The sequence below is a fragment of the Taeniopygia guttata genome, chromosome 4 (assembly GCF_048771995.1).
Source record: "Taeniopygia guttata chromosome 4, bTaeGut7.mat, whole genome shotgun sequence".
NCBI classification, from domain to species: Eukaryota; Metazoa; Chordata; class Aves; order Passeriformes; family Estrildidae; genus Taeniopygia; species Taeniopygia guttata.
Genome location: NC_133028.1, coordinates 47,079,996 through 47,101,805, shown reverse-complemented (window position 1 = coordinate 47,101,805; position 21,810 = coordinate 47,079,996). Strand labels below are relative to the sequence as shown.

The 21,810-nt window shown below is 39.4% G+C and overlaps 1 protein-coding gene and 1 long non-coding RNA gene across 19 annotated transcripts in view; one reads left to right on the top strand and one right to left on the bottom strand.

The window, feature by feature from the left end:
* Positions 1-21,810, top strand: part of LOC140683981 (uncharacterized) — a 169,998-nt gene that overhangs the window by 109,547 nt on the left and 38,641 nt on the right. For 6 of the 13 annotated variants that reach the window (XR_012055715.1, XR_012055707.1, XR_012055711.1 and 3 more), the window contains 4 exons: positions 389-506; positions 1,048-1,143; positions 3,663-3,713; positions 4,975-6,771. This is a non-coding gene — a long non-coding RNA (uncharacterized lncRNA). Of the gene's footprint in view, positions 1-388; positions 507-1,047; positions 1,144-2,676; positions 2,769-3,662; positions 3,714-4,974; positions 6,772-21,810 lie in introns of those variants that run through there. The other 7 variants (XR_012055716.1, XR_012055712.1, XR_012055713.1 and 4 more) reach the window with 3 other exon arrangements.
* The window catches only part of DKK2 (dickkopf WNT signaling pathway inhibitor 2), a 327,752-nt gene continuing 309,196 nt past the window's right edge, over positions 3,255-21,810 (bottom strand). For all 6 annotated transcript variants that reach the window (XM_072928537.1, XM_072928541.1, XM_072928538.1 and 3 more), the window contains 3 exons: positions 6,967-7,117; positions 6,172-6,321; positions 3,255-5,648 (listed from right to left, as the gene is read on the bottom strand). In XM_072928537.1, coding sequence (XP_072784638.1) covers positions 5,398-5,648; positions 6,172-6,321; positions 6,967-7,117 — 552 coding nt within the window. In that variant the 3' untranslated portion in view covers positions 3,255-5,397. The remainder of the gene's footprint in view (positions 5,649-6,171; positions 6,322-6,966; positions 7,118-21,810) is intronic.

The window sequence follows — 21,810 nt, the reverse complement described above, 5'->3', positions numbered from 1 at the left end:
CTTAACAAGGAAAGAAAAAAATTAAACAAAACCCACCCCTATTATTATTCAAATCTTAATTTCCTCTAAAGGATTATTTCCTCTGCTTCAGGAAGTTGGCAGGCAGCAAACCACTTCTAAATCAAGCTGCAAGCTGGTACTGCAAAGAGCAGTTTATTGGTACCAGACATTTGTAAATAAGTAATTGACACCCATGCTATAACAATAAGCAATTCCCAAAAAAACCCAGGGAGCTGCCAGAACAAACAAATTTGCAACGAGCTCTATCCAATGCTATATATCCATCAGGGTCAGTCCCGTTAGTGGTGGTCAAAATAACAGCTCCAGGACCAGCTGGAGCTCTGTAAAGAGCAGTTGTCTCCTGCTTTTGCCTCCTCCTTCTGCACAGACTTTCAGTGGGATCCCTGGGCACGGGCAGGCTCTGAGCTATAACAATGTTATCCAAACAATGCGCCTGAATCCAAAGCCTCTGGAATTCCCAGGATTTGGAGACACAGAAGACCAAGGTGAGAGGCATACTAATTCCAGGGGAAATGGGCTCAACACTTTGGCTTTTGAGGGACCTGAGCCACTAAAACATGCCTCCCCTCTTTGGGGCAGTACTGCGGGGTCATGGCTCAGGAACAAAGAGAGGGCATTTGCCTTTCCCTGCTCCTAATTATTGTGTGGGATACCACTAATGTTCACAGTGTTTGCAACAGCATCTAACTACTTTTTGTGAGTTAGCTTGCCCACCGTTTCAAGCTTTGGGCTGGCTCCCACCCTTGCAACCTCCAGCTTTTTCAGTGCTTTCCCCTCACCTCCTGCATTTCTGCCACAAGCAGGGCTGTGCAGAAAAAAAGCTGGCAGAGCAGTGAGAATGGGCTGCAGCAGACATCTGGGGCTTCTCAGTAACTCATAGAAGCCAGGTAAAGTTGAACCTAAACAAATGGTAAGAATGGATACAGGGTCTGTGTTGTACTCTAAGCAGTCTTTGGTAGTGGTGAGCATGTGAAAAACTGTATTGGCTGATAAGGCACTTGAGCTGAAAGTCTCTGTTTATTTCAGTGAAACACTAGGATTTAAATGAGGGAGCACAGACCTTGAAGCTGTTTCTTCACTCCTGTCTAATGCAGTAAAAGCAAGATATCATACCTCAGACTGGTAAGCAAGGCAAGAAACCATAACTTTATTATAAAACAAAATTAATTATTCCTTCGTGTACACTGTGCCTAGAGCAAAAGAAATACAAAACAACTGCTTTCCCTTTGTCAGGGACTACAGGGAAAGTTGTTTGGGTGAGGAAAAAGTGTTTGCTTTTACTCCACCACTGTGGGCAGGTTTTTTTCAGAAAATGTGAGTGACAAACCAAAGAACAAGATTTCTTTATGTTTTATAAATGTGGTCTTGATATATACATAATTCTTCTAGCAATTAAGTTTTTGAAATTTAGAGGATAGATCTCAAAACTCTTAAAAGCCTGAGCTTAGAGCCTCTGTTCTATGAGTTTCTGTGGGTTTGACCTCCAGGATCTCTTTCTTAAATGGCTTTCCTAGAAGGAAAGCAAACTAGAAGGGATGAAAAATACAAACTTCCTTTGATAACACTTACTTTTGCTAGTGGGGGTGATGATGCAGAGCTCTAAAGTGAAAGCAGAGATGGAAGGAATAGTTTAGGAATGTCTCTTCTCAGCCTCTGCCCAAGATACTTTATAGTGTTTGGTGAGGGCTATTTAGCTGTTGCTGAGACAATGAGCTGGAAAGTTAGAATATGCAGAAGATGGCTTAAATTTCAGTGAATTCTGGTTTAGGTGGCAGATGCTGGATGTCTGCTGTTGAAAGTGTTGTTATAGAAGCAGATAAATAATTTTAATTGTTTTCATTAAAAGTGTTTCAAATAATAAATACTATAGGTTGCAAACAAAATGAGACAAAGCAAATAGTACAGTAATAGATACACACCCACATTTATACTGTAAATCAAATATATGCAGTTATAATGTAGAAATCCATTATTTTTAGGAAAGTTAGTAAGTATTTCCAAAGAGATGTTGCATTGTTGAGGCTATTCTAGGCTAATAGGAAAATTGTTTGAATTGTTCAGCAATAACATCCTGTGTACTTGTGTCATGACAGCAGATTTCTGAAACGTTACTGAACCAAACACATTCCTAATTCCCGTGATGAGTGACACAGTGAGTGAGAGCAATTATCCCAAAATTTAGCTGTTCCTTTATTCCCAAACTGATGTATATTTCCACAAAACATTGACTGACTGTCTTCTAAACAACCAAAGTTCAGTCTTTTGAAACTGCACGCATACTACTCTGTTCAGCTATGAGGCTCAGCATTTGTGGTGTGCAAGGAACTGCCTGTGCCTATTGTTTTTGTTCCCAGATGAAATCTCTGAAGGCTTTGGCAGTCTTTGTTGAAGTCATTGGGCTCTGAAAATGCTCACAACTTTATTATGTTGATGTTAAAAGCGTTGGAATTTTCAAAGGCCTACCAACCAAATATTGCAAATGACAGTAGCTAAACCTTTTCATTTTATACAATCACTTGTGTGACTTGGAGATCATTCTATCCCCCAAATGTACATCTGTTGGAGCAAGGGTTACCAGCAACAACTAGCAGGGATATCAAGACCATTGCTCAATAACCACAGGCATTATTTTGCAATATTTATTGTGCTCTGCAGGAGTTTTCCTGGGATCAAAACTCGGCTGGTTTTATTAATGGTATTCGCAGTTGTGTCACATGGATTGTTTCATCTTATTAGAGCTGAATGCTGTAAGTTGCCATTTCAGAATTGCTAGTTATAGATTTTGCAGGAGTGCATTTGCATGTTGTAGCCTCTAACAAAATGCTATGTAATTTGAATACCACCTTTTTCCAGCATGAATCCCTCTGGTATATATCACTATCCAGGAAATGTGTCTGGATACCTTTCCTACTTAACCTGGTTGTTTTTATATTACACAACCAGGTGCACTATTTTCAAAATGTATTCTTGAATGTTTAGAGTTAAAGCGGCCCAAGAGAAGCATTCAGGTAGCTGTCACTTAAACCAGTTTTGTAGAAATGATGTCTGGGTATTTTAAGATGACCTTCATATTCTTTACCAGAACTCAGCCTACACACAGACACAAATACAATCAGATGTTTTTACTTGCATAGCTAAGATACAAGATTGTTTTCTCAATTGATTTTCATGTCTTTCTGTAAAGAACTATTCTTCTTAAGTAGCAAGTAAGGAAAAGAATATGGGTAACATACTTGGGGAGGAATGTGAAAAGAAATTTAATATATTTAATCTTATTATACATTTTTCTACATTAAATTCAACAGGCTGCAAATATATTTTGCTACAAAGCTTTGTGTAAGAAATATCTCTATAAGAAAATACATCTCATTAAACATTTCCTGTAAATAAATTATTACAAATAACTGTGTTTTGCAAGAGCAAAATGGCGGGTAGGCCAATAAGAAGAGCTAAAAAATGCTGGGACCCCATTTCTGCAACCCCCCTGCTCATTTTCTTTTATATGTAGTGAGGACTTGAGCAATGAGAGCACTTGAGTTCTTCTTCTGAGTATGTGCTGTGTCAGTGTAAATAAAACTTGTAGAATTGGTTCCTGGACTTTTTTAGTATTTTGCAATTTCTGGGCCTTATTTCTGTTTCAGTGACATTGGAAAATGCTGCAGTAAGAAGAGTTGTTTCCAGTAGGGAAGGAGGTGAGTGAAATACTCTTCTGACTCTTATGAAAGATAAGGGCAATGAAGATGAGGTCTGTTTTCTAATTAGGAAGGCTGAATCAAGTAGTGTAGCCAAGCTAAAGCTTTAAAGTAGCCCACTGGTGGAAAAATATATCAGGTAATGGCAATGTGGTCTTCAAAGTAAAACTACACACTGGCCTACCCATGTTGTGCAGAACTGAATAAACAGAAAAGTATCTTTTTATCTTTGTACCATAGAACATGAAAATGGGTAATTATAAATGGGTAATTACAACATAGCAGTAGGTCAATTACAGAATTGAACTTCTTTAAAATAATATCAGTCTCTTTACCAAAGTTTATACAAAGGAATATTTGAAAATAAGTAAAACTTTAAAAGTTTGAAAAGAACTGGGAGACAAGTCACCGGAGAGCGGCTGTCCTTTTTCTAACCAGTACACAAACAACGTAGGGTTGGCAGCTGTTTCCACAGTCTATGTATTTCTGTCATTCCTGGCAGAGCACTCCAGAATGAGAGGACATCAGTTTCAGGCTGAATACATGCTGGAGGCTGGTATGCTGTGACATCACATGATGTTTAACAAATCATTTGTGGTCATGCCATCTTCTTACATCCTCTTCTGCAGGAGAGGAGATGCTCAAAGACTCAACTCTTTCTCTGCTGTCTCGAGAACAAATCCATTATACTGCTGCAGAGTGCCATAAGATGTAAAAATTTGAGTTTGTAGCACTATGCTCGAAACACTTCAACAAATGTTGAGGTGTTGAATATATTATAACAGCAATAGAGAAACAACTTCAAAGCTCTTCGTGTTAAGCACTTCAACACTCTGCTATTTCTTTTGGAAATGTCTATAATGCAAGAATGCTTAGGCAAGGAAAGTATATTTAGGACTAATGAGGAACTGCCTGTATATAATTCTGGATTCAGCATGCACACATATTTGCTTCATCTGTTCAACCCAATGTATATTAGCAGTAAACTGAGAAAAATACAAGTAATTACTATGACATTGAACTACATAAACATTTCAATTTACCCATGTATAGGAAACAAAACTCTGTTTAAATGCCTCCTCTAAGATAAACTGCTGCTCTCTTGAAATTTTGGGATGGCCAGTTTTCACCTTCTTCATAAGGGCCTGCAAAACATAGCACTCTTGTCCTGCAGGAGTGCTTCCTTGTTGAATGTCAGCCCTGAATAACGAGGGCATGTAGACATTCACAGTAACTTTATTTCCATTTCTCACACCTGCAGTGATGTGTTGACAGATGAGTCTTCCTGGCACGCACTGCTTCCTATAGGAGTACAATGTATACAATTTCTGTAGAAAATCCTTACCTCGCAGTAGACCCACTGTAGCCCTAACACTGAACCCCTGAAACATCATGGGACAACACAGCAAGGTAAGTGACATTCATTTCCACTCTACTTGTCTGCATACTAGCATTTCCCACAAACTGTAGAATTATTTACAGGAGAACTGCGTGGTAGGTGAACTCCAGCTACGCTTGTGTTTACCACCAGCTCAAAAAGAAATGCATTTGGTGTGACTTCTACTCATACTCTAATTGTTACTTTAGCATTCCACTTTCATTTGCAGTCCCCTTTTTCCGCCATGCCATAATGCATTAAGCACATAAAGCCACAGTCACTTAATAATATCTTCCCAATCCTCATTCAGATCTTCTGGCACACATGAAGTCTTGATTTAGAAGAGGAGGTGGCATCCTTCCATACTTTACAAGACAAGCCCTTGGCACAGTCACATCGTTGGAAAATCTCCAGTCCATGGGACCCTTTCTTGCGCTGTTTGGTGCATACCTCCCCCTGATGCAACACAGGCTTGCAAATTTTGGTCCAGAAGTGGCGAGCACAGCAGTGTCCCTCAATACAGTCTGATGACCGTAGGCAGGGATCGCCTTCGTGTCCTAAAAAGAACCATCAAATTATTTTATCTCATGTTAACATGTGAAAGTACAGATTCAGTGCAGACTTATCCAAAAGAAACTGAGAAAAAGCAGAGGTGATATTTCCACCTGTGGCTATTTGAAGGATGTAAACACAAGAGAAAATATTCATTAGGAAGGTTCAAGGGGGTAATTCATGAGACCTGCCATTAGACTTAGTAAGAAGAAATTCAGCTACAGGATTGTAAGCAGAATTACAAGTGTTCAATTACATGGCTGTTACAAGAGGAGGATGTCTGCAATCTTGCACAACTGATAACATGATTGTCAGTCCACATCTGATACAGAGAAGAAAGCAGATGCTGTTTCAATCACAGCAACTGTCGGTTGATGTTACATCACTTTCCGAGTCGTGCTGTGATCTCTCACATTCACTCCCTGTGAAATCACTGCCTATTTCTGGTTTCCACTGCTGTATCTTAACAGCAATAACATGATTCATGGCACAAAGGAACAGAGCAGTCCAGTCCAAATGTCATCTTACCCTTTATGTGTGACAGCTTGGATCGGGGCCTTCCCAGGTTGTGCCATCCCAAATCCTTGCTCGCATAATGACCATTCTTCTTGTTGCGTGGCCCTTCTAGAGCAGGGATGTGAGGAGTAAGGATACTTTCAGTTACTGGTATGCAAATACCTGCAAGATAAAGACAGCCACTCAAAGATTTGAATAAGAGAAAAAGCAGCTGAGAGGCATGCACTGACTGGCCAAGTCAGGATGATGAAAGCACCGGGGTTTGGCCTCAGTAAAGCTCAGCTCTAATGACACATTCACCTCTGGCTCCTGGCACTTAGCTTCACCACAGCTCTGCTTCACTCACTGTCAGACAGTCTCTCTGTCACTCTGTCTTTATGGTCTGAGCCCCTGGAGAGCTTCTTACAGACATCCCTCTCCAGTCTCCATGGAAATGCAAACAGTATGGCTATAAATCTCCTCAGGGAGAGTAGATTCAGGATTCATTAAGTCTCCTTTGCTTCCTTAAAATATGACTTCTGTGCAGTCTTCCAATGAACCAAAGCACACTGAAGATAGAGCTGTGATTTTAAGCAGCATTTTTGTGTTTCTCCACCACAAAATATAAGAAAATACTGGTAGTACCTGAGCCATAAACATAGAAATACGATTAAAGAAAATTAGGCAGAGTGGGATGAAGTAGACAATTAAGTTTTCTTGGCTTAGAACAAGAAGAGCTGTCACCCAGGAAAAAAATACTGTTGCTAGAAACAGATGATGTCAAGAAGGCTGATGTTGTGCAGAGAAGCCCGGAGCTGGCAGCCGTACCGTTGTTGCAGCGGTTCCCGGGGCAGCACATCCCGTCCCGGTGGCAGCGCTTCTTCTTCCTCCGGCACAGCATGCACGCAGACGTGGCTTGGTGAGGGCTGTGGCAGTACCGCCCAACTTCGCATTCCTTGTCGTTAGTGCAAGGATAGGCCTGGTGGGGAAGAGAAAGGTTTACAGTGAGGCACTCCTTTGCACAAGGAATGAATGCAGCCCATTAAAAAAAAAAAAAAGCAAGCAAACAAACAAAACAACAAAACCCAGGAAAATAAACTACCACTGCTGAGACCTCCAAAATAAAACAATAGCTAAGGTAACAATTCACTGGGCAAGATGATGCAACTAGGGGTGCTCCACTGCCGTCATATAGCAATCTTTAAGCTTGCACAACTGCTAGTCATTGCTTAAAGAAGAGATGGAACCTGCTTACTCATGGCTTCAACTTTCCTTATTTCAAACATATGTGGGCACAAGAGAATTCATGTTTTTGTAGATTCATAGGCAAGAGCTTAAAATTCCACAATGAACAATCAACACAGCCATGAAAGCCAGTAACAATGCCGAAACACACTTTCCAATAGATAATATTTCATTTAAAACTCTGAGGAGGCATTCTTCCTTTGACAGTTGTCAAACACACTGGTTTATTACCAATAAGCTCAGTGCTGTCACCGTGAGTATCTGCATTGCGCTCATTCAAATGCCTGTAACTTCAGCGCTCATCCCTGGCCCACAGTGGTGGGACTCCTTGGAACTGAATAAACATCACTGGTCAGCATTTCACTTTGATAACCTTTCATTCACTTCTGGTCTCAGTATACTCCTTATACTTGCCACCTGCTAAACAATGCCCTATGGTATGCAGCATGGAATGTATTATAGAGCACAAAATAACTTGCACATATAATTCCCTGCAAGCAGATACATGGGTATACAATTCTTCTCTATTCATCAAAGCCAGCATTACTTCACAGGAAAACAGACTTTTAAAAGAAAAAACAAGCAAAAGCACTGCATTCTCCCATAAAGATAAAGAAAACTTAATTCCTACAAAAGGAAAAGAGAGGATTCTTGAAAGAGACATAGTAACACACTGCCACATTCCAGGATGCTTTCTGCTGACTCCCACACAGCTACAACTGTGGTATCTGTTTGAATCTAATTTTACTGCCTGTAAAATTTATTACAGATTTTTTTCCATTCCTCAAAATTATTCTTGAGGAATTTGTTTAAATAAAAAAAGATGACAAAAAGTTTTGTACACTTCCTGGAAAATTATGTTTACATTTCCTCAACTAATTTTCTCCAGTATTTCAAATAAATAAAACTATTGCTGTTCAAAATTATTTTTTAAATTAATCATTGATCCCCCCCAAAAAATGCTCAACTAATTTCCAGTGTAGAATTATTACTTTTCTGTAATCATTTTTGAAATCAAGACTTATATTTCTCTCAGAAAATAAAAACTTCCAAATCTTTAAGAGTGCACTTTGAAAGTTGTTTCTTTAGATGGAGAAACTCTTGTTTATCAATCTTCATGTGATTCTGTTGAGAATCACATAAGAAACAAAAGATCTTCAAAGAAAACCTAACAAATTTCTCTCATGTCAGTAGTGGGAGGGGAAACAATGCCATTTCTCATGTGACTTCATGAGTTGGTTGTCAAAATTTACTTTACAGTACCAAAAGTGCTGGCTGGATATTTCCCAAGTGCTGTTGCCTCATTACTTCTGCTCTCTGAATATGTACCTTGAGAATTTTTCCAGAGTGCAGCTGTTTGGAGTAATCCAAACTATGTGGAAGTCTTTTAGCCTTAAGAATGGACATTTCCTCAAGAAGATGAAACCAAAGAAGGCCAGATCTTTTAAGCTAGAAGTACCAATAAGATATCAATAGAAATACCTTTTTGGTACTCTTTAGGCATAAGCAGATTCTACTTATTTTAGCAAAGTGGAGTGAAAGTGCTCTTTTCTCAATCCCATCAGTCCTCCAAAACTAATAAATAAAACTGACTGAAAATTTATTATATAGTTACCATAAAAGTAAGACTTTCTTAATTTAAATTATACCTTATTAACCTATGATCCTTACAATGCAAAAAAAAAAAAAAAAACCAAAAAAAAAAACAAAAACAAAAAAAAAAAGCAATTTTACATAGACCTGTGCATGGTTATACTGAATTTGGAAAATACTAACTCTGCTAGCTGCAGGAAATGCAAATAAAAAACAGATGAACTGGCTAAAACCTGGAGATGAAGGCATTTTAGACCCTTGTCTGTCATCAAGACCTTCATAACCGCATCTTTTTTTCCAATATGGGCATGTGGCATACACCTGCAACTTGTCAGCAAGAAGCCTACTTGCAGTTTTATTTTGGTTCCTCAAATAGCTTCTTAAAAAAAAAAAAAAAAAGAGTTCCCTGATCCTGAATGGTGCTAATGAATGCTCTCACATACCATATCTAGTGATTGTTTTACTTTTGGCTTTTAAGCTGAGTGACATGGAAAAGATATTTTAAGATACGCATCTAAATTGTCAGCTCTGCACTCTGTCCTTGACAGATGATAAAAGTAATAAAAGACAACTTCAAAAATTGCTAAGAAAATCAACAGAACCCAGCCTTTCTTCCCAATCTAGAGCCCATTCTAAAATAAAAATTATAATTCTGAATTACAATAAGCCAAAATTGACCTACCTAAGGCAAATTACTGCAGTGCATCAAAAAAAAGAAGTCTGTTACATGTAGCTTAGATAATAACTAACAGGTCCACTCAGAAGACCAGTTACCAGCCAGCCATACAAGAAACACTCTTGCAAATGCTTGCTGCCACCAACTATTTTGATCTGCCAAAATCACTGTCCATTTATAGCCTGGCTATCAATCACCAGGACCTTAAAACAAAAATGCCTTTATAACCTTGTGTCATAACCTTGTGTCTGTTTCCTAGTCACTAGACATTCATTAGAATTGACATAATTCCTGCTCTCAGCAGAGTAATTTCTATTGCTGTGTAGCATTCATTATAGAAACAGAAGAATAAAAGAAAATAATATATTGTGTTCTTAGCCTTGGCTAGCAGGAGGGAAATGCATCCATAATTATTCCTTTGTTGTCACTTGAGACAATCTAGGTACACCTCTTATAAATACAGGGTAAAACAAACATGGAAAAATGTGCATGTTAACTATTATCTATGCATAAGTCAAGATTTCCAAAATCTCCTGCACCACAGTGCCTGGAACAAAGTCTTTACGTACAGAGAATTGTAGAGAACATTTCCTATATACAACACAAAGACATAGATCAGTCCCAGATGGAGAGAGAAGAAGCAAGCTGTAAACCGGCTCTACTTCCCCAGCAGTGATAACTAATTCTATAAGGCACATCATCCCTTCGCATTCTTCGGCTACACGTATCATTTTCTGGTTGTAAATCTCCATCCACTAAGCACAGCTTTGATATTATGGGAAACCAGATGAAACTGAGATAAAATACATAGCACTCCCTGAAGCTGCATTTAAACAATCTTTTTTTTTTTTTTTATCCCGCTTACAGGCAATCAAGTCACCCATAGCATGACATGAACTAGATTTGCCTGTGATAGTGAGTCACTTTTCAGAATGTGTTGTCTGATTAAGAGCATTGTTTACTGACATGGTTTTTCCTCAGCCGTTCTAATTAGCCACTACAATCCTTGTATAAAAGATACTGTTGATTACTTGTCCAAAACTGTACAGCAAAGGGATTTTCACAATGTTGGAGGATTCAGGCTAGACGTTGAAATGGGTGTTGCTTGTGCTGTGCCAAAATGTCACCTGCATCAGTCCACCAAGACTAATCTTTACCAGTCAGGTCACAACAACACAGAGATGTTAAACTTTTCTCTTGGAGAAAGAGAATATTCCTTCCTATCTGAATTTATATTCAAAATTTCATAAATGCATAATAGAAATACTCTAGGAAAATTATGCAGAGGATAGAGGACAAACATTGGGGATTTTTATAGTTGAACAAGTCATTCCAAACACTAAGGTCTTCCTTTTTATATTAACTTTCCAGGAACGCTGCATAAGGAACTATCTACATTTTGTGGCTATGTGGGTAATGTCATTCCCATGATTTGAGAATCATGCAGCAGTGAGGTTTATGTTTACCTTTTTCTTCCCCTTTTGACAGAGGAGCTCTTAGCCCCTTTCCTCAATGATATTTTTGCTGGATCGTTTGCTATCACATATATTTTATAGACACCACAGAGTTTGACTGCAAGCTGTAGCAATATTAAGTGGTGAGACTGTTGTGCTAAGAAGTCAAACACTTTGAGTCTCTCTGTCTGGCACTATAAAATGTAATGGAGAAGCAGTCCAGGGGGAGAGTAAGACAGATACTACAATGTGCTGAAGGGTGAGAAGACTGATGGCAAACATATTTTATTGAGCTTTGGGAGATAAGGTCTTGAATTTCAGCATGGCCTCCAGCAAATATTTGAAGACAATACTCCCAGGCAGTGTCTTAGTCACCAGGCTCTCATCTGCACGTATTATGATGTCTCATTTATTTTTATGCTGAAGTACTCCACACCATACTAGCTAATCAAGTCAGTGAAAGGCAGGAAGAGCCCCTGGCATTTTTACCTAGACTGTGTCATCACTTATCCAGCACAAGTAGTCAAGACACTGCTGGCTTCAGACCCACCTTCAATGCTGAGAGGAGCTGTGCTCAAATAGGTGTTTTGATGGAACAGATACCAGTAGTGATTCCCCTAGAAGTAATAAACTTTTTAAAAAAATACATCATAAAATCCAAGTGCAGAGTCAGTCCTGGCAGAAAATCATAGCTACTACCCCTCCCAGCAGAAGAAACAGCATGCAGGTTGTCCATTAGCCTTTCAATGCAGATGCCAAGCAGCACTCAGTAAAACAGATGAAATTTATGTAGCACAGAAATGACAGTACCACTGCACTTACTGTTCTCCATACACTGCCAGATTTGGTCCATACAATCATCCCCTGATGATAGCGGGGACTGAGCAGAAGAGGAGAAAAGCTACAACCAGTTGTACAGCCAAGAAGTGAGAGCTCTCCAGAGCTACCAGGTCAGTCCAGTCCTTCATCATCCTCTCTCCCTTGGCAAAGAGGCAGTGGCTATATTGCAAAGGTGAGACGAGGGACTCAAGGAAATGGACACATATATAAACCAGGAATGGCCTTGCTTCCAAGGTACCCATATGTCAGAAAACTAATTTAGGCTCTTATTCAGTCTTGTACATACTATCCCTATCTATTAATATCCTGTGCAAACACCTGTGCCACTAGGCTGTGCTACCACATACTACAGACATTTTCTGCTGCCAAAATCTTTTCTATATCACATCTACACAATCTTTTACATTCGTACAATGTCTGTGAGACAGGTTACCACAAATGAATCAGTACTGCGACTCAGTTTATTGCTCACTTGTTACTTAAAGAAAAAAAGTTATTTTCTCTATTTCAATTAATCAGACTTGTGTAAATTTTAAAATAATGACTGTGAAGGAGGTGGAAGCTGACCCCTCTGTAGCCAGTATGCTGGCTAGATGATCAAAACTGTCCTGAACTATAGGCAAAAGGACAGTTTCCAACCTCCACTTGAGAGATGAACAAAAGAGCTTGTTTGCCTTTAGTCTTGGGCATATTGCTTAATACTCCAAAGCCATCAGGCACAATGAAGCAACCAATTGGCTCAGTCATGGTGGAAGTCTCTCCTTCCCATCCTGCTTTGGACAGGACAGAACTATCTTTCAGAACAAGGACTTGATCCCCATGGAGCAAACATATGAAATAGCCACAGGGGTGCCATGTTTTCTTTTTCTTTTCTCTTTCTCTGAAGAATTAGTAATCCAAATTAAAAGCATGCCAATAAATTAGGAAATGCAAACATATGCTTTAACCAAGTAGCCTGCTGTCAAGACTAACTACAAAGAATGCAAGTCATTGTTTGGCTCCCCAGTTGGGCCTGATTCTGAGTTGGGTCTCAAATTTGTTTTGGCTTTTAACATATCAACATTGGTGGGACAGTTGTATGCAACATGTGGCCTGTAGAGCTAAATGAATACGTCACATGTGGGATTCGTCCCACTCGCTTCTTTGGAGACAGAGTGAAGATTCTCTCAGAAGTCTGAGAGAAATCCTAACATGATCTCACAGGATACAAACCTTAGTAACAATGGAAATAATAGCTCTTTATTCAGCACCACATGAATGTGATAAAGCAGAACGGAGGGGGTAAGAGGGGAATTCAAAGCCTTTTAATAACCAACAAACAAAGCAAACTCCCAGTTCTTTGTGGGTTGCCTTTTTCCCTACAAGGCAACTAAACTACTTACTGATAGCTTCTCAGGTGTATCCATAAAAATCCACCTTTGACAAACTTCAGCCTAACTTTCTCCTAACTGCTAAGCCGACATGTAAGTTAGGCTGCGGATGAGAAATTACCATTATTTACTATTTTATTATTAATTCCAAACAAGAAAAGTGTTTACCAGCAGCCATCTGGAGTGATGTATTTTTCCCACAGTACTGCTGATGTTGCTTTTTTCTATTCTTAGCTCAGCACAGGCACAGATGATAGCAAAGGATCTCACTGTGTGCAAGCACAAAGCCATGGTTAATTTATCCTACAGAGGAAATCATGCTGTGCTCTCAGACAGCTCCAGACATGGATCCTGTCTCAGACTGAGAAACCAGAAACTCTCAACTCTCAGTGACTGCTGTGGCACAGATCCTTCCTAAAATAAAAACTTAACAGTAGTTGCAATGAAGCAGTTTTACTTCTTTCAGATGCCATAGCAAGTTCAATGATTCAATTTTTCTTACCAAACCTCCTTTTTGTTAAAATAATGTAACTCTGACCCAATTCTCGGCCAGACCTAAAGAGAAAGGTGCCATATTCAGCCTCTAGATTCAGTACAAGCACTTTCTTCTAGAGGCAACTTATTTTTAACTCTTCAATTTAACACAACATTGCTGTTACATGAGGTCTGATTCACAGAGTACTACATCATGGGTACATATACTGCAGCTTCCAAAGAACATTCCTTCAAACTGTGTGGCTAATGGTCCCAGAAGCCTACATTTTTAAACAATAAATATTATTTTTCAAAGGAATTCTCAATCCACAGCTAGACCACCCTTTTCTTTCCCTTTCTCAGGGAAAGAACATTTCTACGACCTGCAGTAGTCCAGCTCTCATGATATGCTAGAGCCAAAGAAAACTCAGATCTTAATAACCAGAAAACAAACCTCACTGAGGTCCCTCTGAACCAACTGAGTCCCCATAACAGCAAACTCACAGGGGTTCTCTCATAAGTTTTCCTTGTCCACAAAATAATGCCATGGAAAACAACATCCTGCTCTGCACGCACTAGGAAGTTGTGGAGGGAGCTGTGCTCAGGGGGAGTGTGTAGCTGCATCTGGTGGAAAGAGAGTCAAACACCTCCAAATAAACAGGGGAGCTGTGCTGCCCTATTTCACACAGCACTAGTCAGTGCTAGCGGTGACTCTCCCAGCGCAGACATAAAACAACCTCCAAGGATTTTCCTGAATGATATCTCACTCACATGTGACCCTATGGGTCTCTCAGCCCACATAATGAATTTCAACAAGCATTTTAGGTCTAGACTATCCAGATCACTCCAACCTGTTAATCTACAGCTTATAAATCTACACCTTCTCTTACAGAACTACCAACATTTTGCATCCTACTGGGAGAAGGTAGTGTCTATTTAAATCTGGCCTTGGCTTCAGAAGGACATATGGAAGATGGTAATTTGAAAGACTGCAGGTGGTTCAGCAAAATTTCTGGGAGGATACTATTATCTCAGTTAAACCTGCCATACTTTAGTGCATTTTACATGTGTCACTAAAGTATAAACCCAAATGTTTAACACACTTAGACTAATCCACCTTAAAATTTTATTTAACTTAATTCACCTTCAATTCCTCATTTAGATAAAACCAGAAATGAGTTACATTTTCAAGTAACTTAAAAGGCAGCACAGTATGCCCAAAATATGCACAAAGATGTACATTGTTTTTCACAGAACAGCATCAAACTTGCTCCAGAATACAACATATACATTATTGTCCCTGAGACAGCACAGCTACGAGTTTTCCTATTCAATCCCATCTTTAAGACAAACTATAACCCTTAGGTCCATCACTCTGCTGAATCTTGTCTTCTCACAGGAAGCGAAGTATGTTTCCTGCCCCATGCACAGTGTACATACTGAGGTGCTCAGCTTTTCCCTGTCTACCTGTTATTGTGACCATGATTATTTCATAGCAGCATTTCCTCCTCAACATTTGGAGAGATCACGAGCCACCAACTCTGCTTGAATTTTAAGGTGGCTTCCTGCTTTGTAGAACTGTGACTTTACAGAAGACATGATTAAAGAAGGTACAAAAATTTGGGGAACATTCAGTTTGACCCCAAATCTTACAGGCGCTATCTCAATGTGTCCGATTCATACTGTTTGGTGAACCAGCAGCAGCAGCATCAAAACAATGTTAGGTAGTCTCTGAAGTCAACAGTGTCTTTCTAAGTCAATATGACAGGAAGCCTCCAAGTCTCGATTTTATGTCATTTTCAAATGCATCACCAAAGGCTGCTCAAAGAATGAAGGTTTGTTAACACATGCTTTGTTCTATGTCCAGTCTTTTCAGCAGACTGTTCTTGCCCTTTTACCTCTGCCTTTTCCCCACTCCTTTTCTGATGGTTTTTCTTTTTTAGTTTTGTCTCTAACTGGCTATTTATCATCCATTTCAGCATGAGAGTCTTCTGGCTTTTTGATCAACACATTTACTGCAATGGATGAGCAGCTGGAATACTAAGAATACTATCCAGATTAAAACAGCTAGCAGACCCTATGGCTCCTAAAGTACCAGGCATTAAACCAGAGGGAAATACTCAGATGATGTGGTTTGGTGTGGAATAACACTGCTGGAAACTGGCAGCGAGTTACTGTTTAACACCTGGGTTTGAACATCTACAAATCATGGCACTCTGTCAAGGCGGAGTTTTTATTGGGAGCCATCTCTACAAGCATGTATACAGAGCAAGAAAAATGAGATGACAGCTTTACCTTCTGTAGTATTCCTGCTAAGCAAGTAAACTGCCTTTGTTTTCAAACATTCACAAATTCTAGAAAAACAAGGGGGAAAACTTGTCTTATTGAAGTCAGTGCAAAAACTCCCCTTTTCTGCTACACTGCCTGGACAGAGAATGCTTTCAGGTTATAAACATTTGTGCAGCATCTGCAATCCTCACCCTGGAAATGACTTTGCTATTCCTTACAGAATACACTTTGCATTGCAGAATACAAAGCATTTAAGATACCATTTTTCAAAATGTGCTTTCTCTGCTTCTCATATTTAAAAGGGCAGCCCTGAAAACATGAGTTTGTGGCAGCTGGAAAGGCAGCCAAATGCCATATGTCTAAGAAGGATGAACTGCAGTCTCCACATCAGCAGACTGCTGACCACAATCTAACATCATTACTGCATGTTAGCATTATAGTCTCCTTCTCTGATGGTCATCTGTGTGGGAACACCTGACTCATATGCCTCTTCCAACCCCCAGTTCTTTCTCTATGCATCAGAAACCACCACTGTCATCTGATTTTCTGAACACCTTCTCTCTTTCCCTGTTCTTCGTGAGCCCCTCTGCAATATGATGGCTGTGACTGCTCCATTGCAGGGGGAGCTGAGAATGCCAAAGCACCTACAAAGAATTTAAATCAGACATCAAAATTCCATCAGTCCAGCTTTAATGTCAGAACAACCAACCAGCTCTGGGGTACCTGCACCAGCTCCCACTTTCCAATCTCTTGTACCACAGATGATTCAAAGGCATTGCCACAGAAGTCCATGAGTTTTAAGGAAAAAGAAAGAAACAAAAAAAGTTAGTATTTCTTCAGTTTTTACAATTGGTCTGCATGAGTGAGACTGAGAAACAGGACAGGTCAATAATGCAGCTTGGGGCTTTCCTTTTCATAGCAACAGGAAGAAGTACAGTATGAGAGTGTAGCTCCTCATCCTGACTCATTCTAGGAGCAGTTGTGCTCGGATGAGGAGCCAGCAGTGCTTATGCAGTGGGACTACCTGCAGAAAACCAGTTGTCCTGGGAAAACACTTGGTCACAGCCTCCTGAGGGCACAGGCAACCTCTGTGAAGTGCTTAGACTCATAGTGCTGCTCAGCTGACTCTTCAGTAAGAGTAAAATGAAAAATTGTAATACTAGGCTATTAAGGCAAATTATCACAGTTTACACAAAGAAGGCCAAAGATGACAAAGGGAAAGGATTCCTAAAAGCTCCATTAAAAATGTCATTGTACTCTTATTATATGATTAAGTTGGAACTGCCTACCACTTCAGCCTGTGGTAAATAACGTAGCAATCAAGGTTTCAACACTATTCACCCTTTCCCCCTCTTTTCTTTTAAAATGCTCCTGGTTAATTTTGCACAAACAAGAAAACAGGAACAGCACAGCAAGGCAAGAATAGCTTGTGAGTAAAACCAGATGAAGACTAATATATTTACATAGCGTAATGACTTCACTATTAATTCAAACAAACCCAGACCCCAATTCTCACAAGAGAGAGCAAGCACATGCAGTCCAGGAGGCAAGAACAGGGTGGCTTCAGACTACATTTATGTCTGCAGCCCCTGAGTTTGTAGAGACTGCTCTTAGTTTCAGTCCGCAATAGTCACTGGGGGACCATCTTTCATTCCAGACACTGAACTCCGACTACACCCTCTTCTCAATCTTATGGGCCCCTTTCCATCTTCAAGCAAGACTTCCTTCAGTGCTGGGGACCATAAAGAGACAGAACAGTAGGATTTCAGAAAATATCTAAGTTGTAGGGAAAAAATGCCCACCTAATCTAAGAGAAATGAAAGAAAAAAGAGAGGAAAAAGAAAGAAAGAATAATCCCACACAATTTCTGAATCAAGCCAAAATGGACATTGTCCTATTCTAGTCATTGTTAGGAAGCAATCATCTAGAATTCTGGCATTTAACATGGAATTAGCTCTAAGTCTGTTCTCCACCCTCAAAATAAATTGTTCTTCTGCTGAGACATGCATTTATCCTTTTCCCTGCTACCTTTTATTCTATCTTCTGAACTTATGTTTCCAAGCACTCTCTTCTTGTCTGAAAATAACATTCTTTATGTGGAGTTACAGAATCTCTTTTGTTCCTAGATGTCTTGGATGTTGGTCAACCAAATGTCATTAAAAAGTTTAATCCCCTGTGTCTGGCACTACATCAGACTGAGAGCAATTTCTTTGTAACAGCCTTTGGAATAATAACCATTAAAGGGGGGGGTGCTTTTTCCTTATACTGGTCACCCACACTTTATAGTGGGTGGCCCTTTTATTTATCCCATTACTATATTTCCACTTCTAAAGCTAAGCCAGATGCAGGAACCTGATACTACTTTTTAGTTCTGCAACTTTATTGTAGTGAAAACTTCCGCGTATATCTGATTCTTGTTAGGAAAGGCAAAGAAGCAGGAACCATGGTAATATTGCACCACCTTCTTGACAACTTCTATTCTGCATGAGCTGCATTCCCCAGGGTACTGCACGCTTCGTTAGCAGGCATTTTTCACATTTACATGCCCAGGATTGCAAACAGAGTCATCCTATATCTGGCCTCCTCTTGTTGGCATTGCAACCTTGCCCAGAGGCAGTGTCTAGGTGCTGTGCTGTCTGGGTGCTGTGCTTTCTTAAAATTGTACATGATCATTTCTTTACCTGCTAGATAGCCTACACAGCAAAACCAACAAGGGCAGAAAAGATTTCAAGTGGTTTATTTCATTGGTTTTGTCTGCCTTTTCTTTTTTCATTCTTCTTTCTTTTAAGCAGATGGACCCAAGGTAGTGGGGTATAAATGGCTTGCTGTGCCAAGGCCACATAAGAACTACACAGAACAGAAATAATTCATTAACTGTATGATTTTTTTTTTTTTTCTGAATTTATACCCTTCTTTTCAGATGTGCTAAATATAAGCTATAATGACTGTAACAATTATCTCCTTTACAGAGAGACAAACACAAATCAAGACAGCCACATTTACCAGCCAAGTGGGAAAAAATGTACCCTACTTTTGAGTAATGCTCATGGAAGCGTATTTTAGAGAAATAACTTGATTTTTGAAAGCATATTTTACAGAAAAATTCAGTCTATTTAACAACTGGCAAAAATTTTTTAGAGCATGGCTTTGTGCAGAGTTCTCCTTAAATTTCATGCTGAAATAAAACATTGACCATGGCTATGTAATTATGACAAAAGAAGATTTCCTTCCTTAATTTTCACTACAGTGTTTGCTGGAAGATATGGGAGATATGGAGATATGACTTACTGTTTCCCCATAATTCACGTGACACTCCAAGGGAAAAAAAATATTTTTAGTTAGACAGATAAAACTAGTTATAACTAAATCTTGTGCAGTTCAACTAGCAGTATTGATGTTATTCAGATCCTTGATGTTATTTATATATTTATATTTCTGACGACATATGCACATTTGTAATAGTTCACTGTACACAAAGTGTGAGTCACCTATTGTGCAACAGATTATTTTCCTTCATGACAAGGAGGAAGAAAAACAGACCGGGTTGACATGAATTAAAAGTACTTCATCATAGAAAAGTAATGAACACTAGGTGGTTTTCCTTAGTCATAAAAGAGGTATTTCCCAAGTCAAGCAATTCCCTTTCAGTTTCCTGCTCTTCTAAATCTCCAGGAGACAGGATTGCTCAGAATACATTGGAATTCAAACAACAAGACAGCACATTTCCCTTTGGGCCATGTCTTTAGCTCTGATGAGCAATTGGCCCTGAGGATCTCTTTCCACCTGCACTGAACCAACTCTTACATCAGTGGTGGTTACACACCTGCTTTGCTGGAAGAGTTGCAAAACCCACTAGGCAATTCTTGGCATAGCCAAGTGACTAAATTCACCTGAGTGCTTGCATATTTTGTAAAAAAAAAAAAAAAACCACAGAAAAAAAACCCCAAAACAAAACAGAAAATGACCCCTTTTCCACAGATTACTCATACTCAAAACAGGCACAATTCCCATTGTCCTTAGAAGTTTCTCCCAGGTAGGAAAATCAGCCCATAAAGTAACTAAGTACCACTGTTTAAAAGTTAGAGTGTTTCCTAAATCTGGTGGATTTTTCTTGAAACCAACTCGAAGGTTAATACGAGATAGGAGCAATCAGCACTTTGCCTTCTCAGAGGATCTCTCTAAACTGAGGCACTGGGGCACAGCCTTGCTGATGCTTTCAGCCTGAAAACCCATAATTGGTCATTTTGGTGCACTATTCTCATTTTAATCAAAAGACCCTCACTTAAGCACATCTCTTCAGGACTTGGCCTGAAGGCAAGTCAGTGCTTATCTTAAAGGGTTAACAGCCAGGAGATAATATATTTTAGAGAGGCAAACTGTGTCAGTATAAATAAATGACTAAAATCCTTGGTTTGAGAGTGTCAGACTATCTTCAGCTGCAACAATAAGGCATATTAATTACTCAGTACTTAGCTCAAGCTTTAGATAGCACATGGTGTACTTTTAAAGACTTAATCTAATGTAAGAATATTTATCCAGGTTTATTCAATAAAAGAGATTTTTTTTTTTCTCAGTTAAACCAATGCAATCAGGCTGAAACCTACAGGTGGACTGTGTCAAAGAGCATGAGCATAGACACTGAGTAGTCCCTCAGAAACATTTCAGAAGTGCACTGTCTATCAGTTAGGCCCGTGTATACTTCAGAATATTTCTTGAACATAAAATACAGCTACGTTGCTATTTTGATGTTTTTCTAAAACATTCTGAGAGAACATAATCATTCTGTTCCAAAACATCCCTTTCCAAATATTTTCTTATTTTTCCTTATCTTGTATTAACAAGACTTACCATGATTATGAGATCTGGAAAAAACCAGGAAGAAGCACATCCTAGTGCAGTTAGTCAATTTTTCTTTAAAGAGAGGACAAAGTTGATCTATACACACTCCCTTGCAATCACTGACCTATTCCTCTGCTGTAGTTTTAAGTCTTCATTATAAAACTCAGTGAAGTGAGATGGAAGGCACTGACAAATATCAGCATTAGCAGCAGTGAAACAATTTGTCACACCACTAAGACCCAGCCATTTGTAGATTGAAGGGGTAGGGAGTGCATGCTAAGAGCAAAATACAAATGCCTGGATCCTCCCCAGCACCTCTTTCAGCTATTTATACAAACATTTGCTGACTTTCTTCCCTCGTTTCTTTTCAGTGTCAGCTGTGTTTTACCCATGTCTAAGCCACAGTTGTTTACAATGCACCAAAAATCAAAGTTAATGATCTTAGAGTCTTCAAGTCAAAGTACATCTGGCCTGGAAACAAGACTCTGTCTTAGGCCCAACTTCCATGTAAATACAAACACATCTAAGTGGAAAAACACCCTGTGTGTTACAGATTTGCTGAGGAACGTGCAGCAGTACCCTTATCATTCCTATCAAGTGTAACTCAAGAAAGACTTTTGAGAAGTTCAAAAGAAAAGCAGCAAGCCACAGCTTAAATGAGACTCCATTAGGCAGAACTCTGCTCAAGACTCTCCCAGATCACTGTTTTTATTAGCAAGCTACATGAATAAGAGTAAAGCTACAGTGCTTAGCAGGCTGGGTGCAGGCACCCATCCTGCCAGAGAGCTTTTAGATGTTGAATCCAGCACTGCTGTTATCTGCTCTGTTCGAAAAAACCTGATGTAAACAAATGGAAATTTTGTGTCTGGCCAACAAAGGGGCTTTCCCAGCC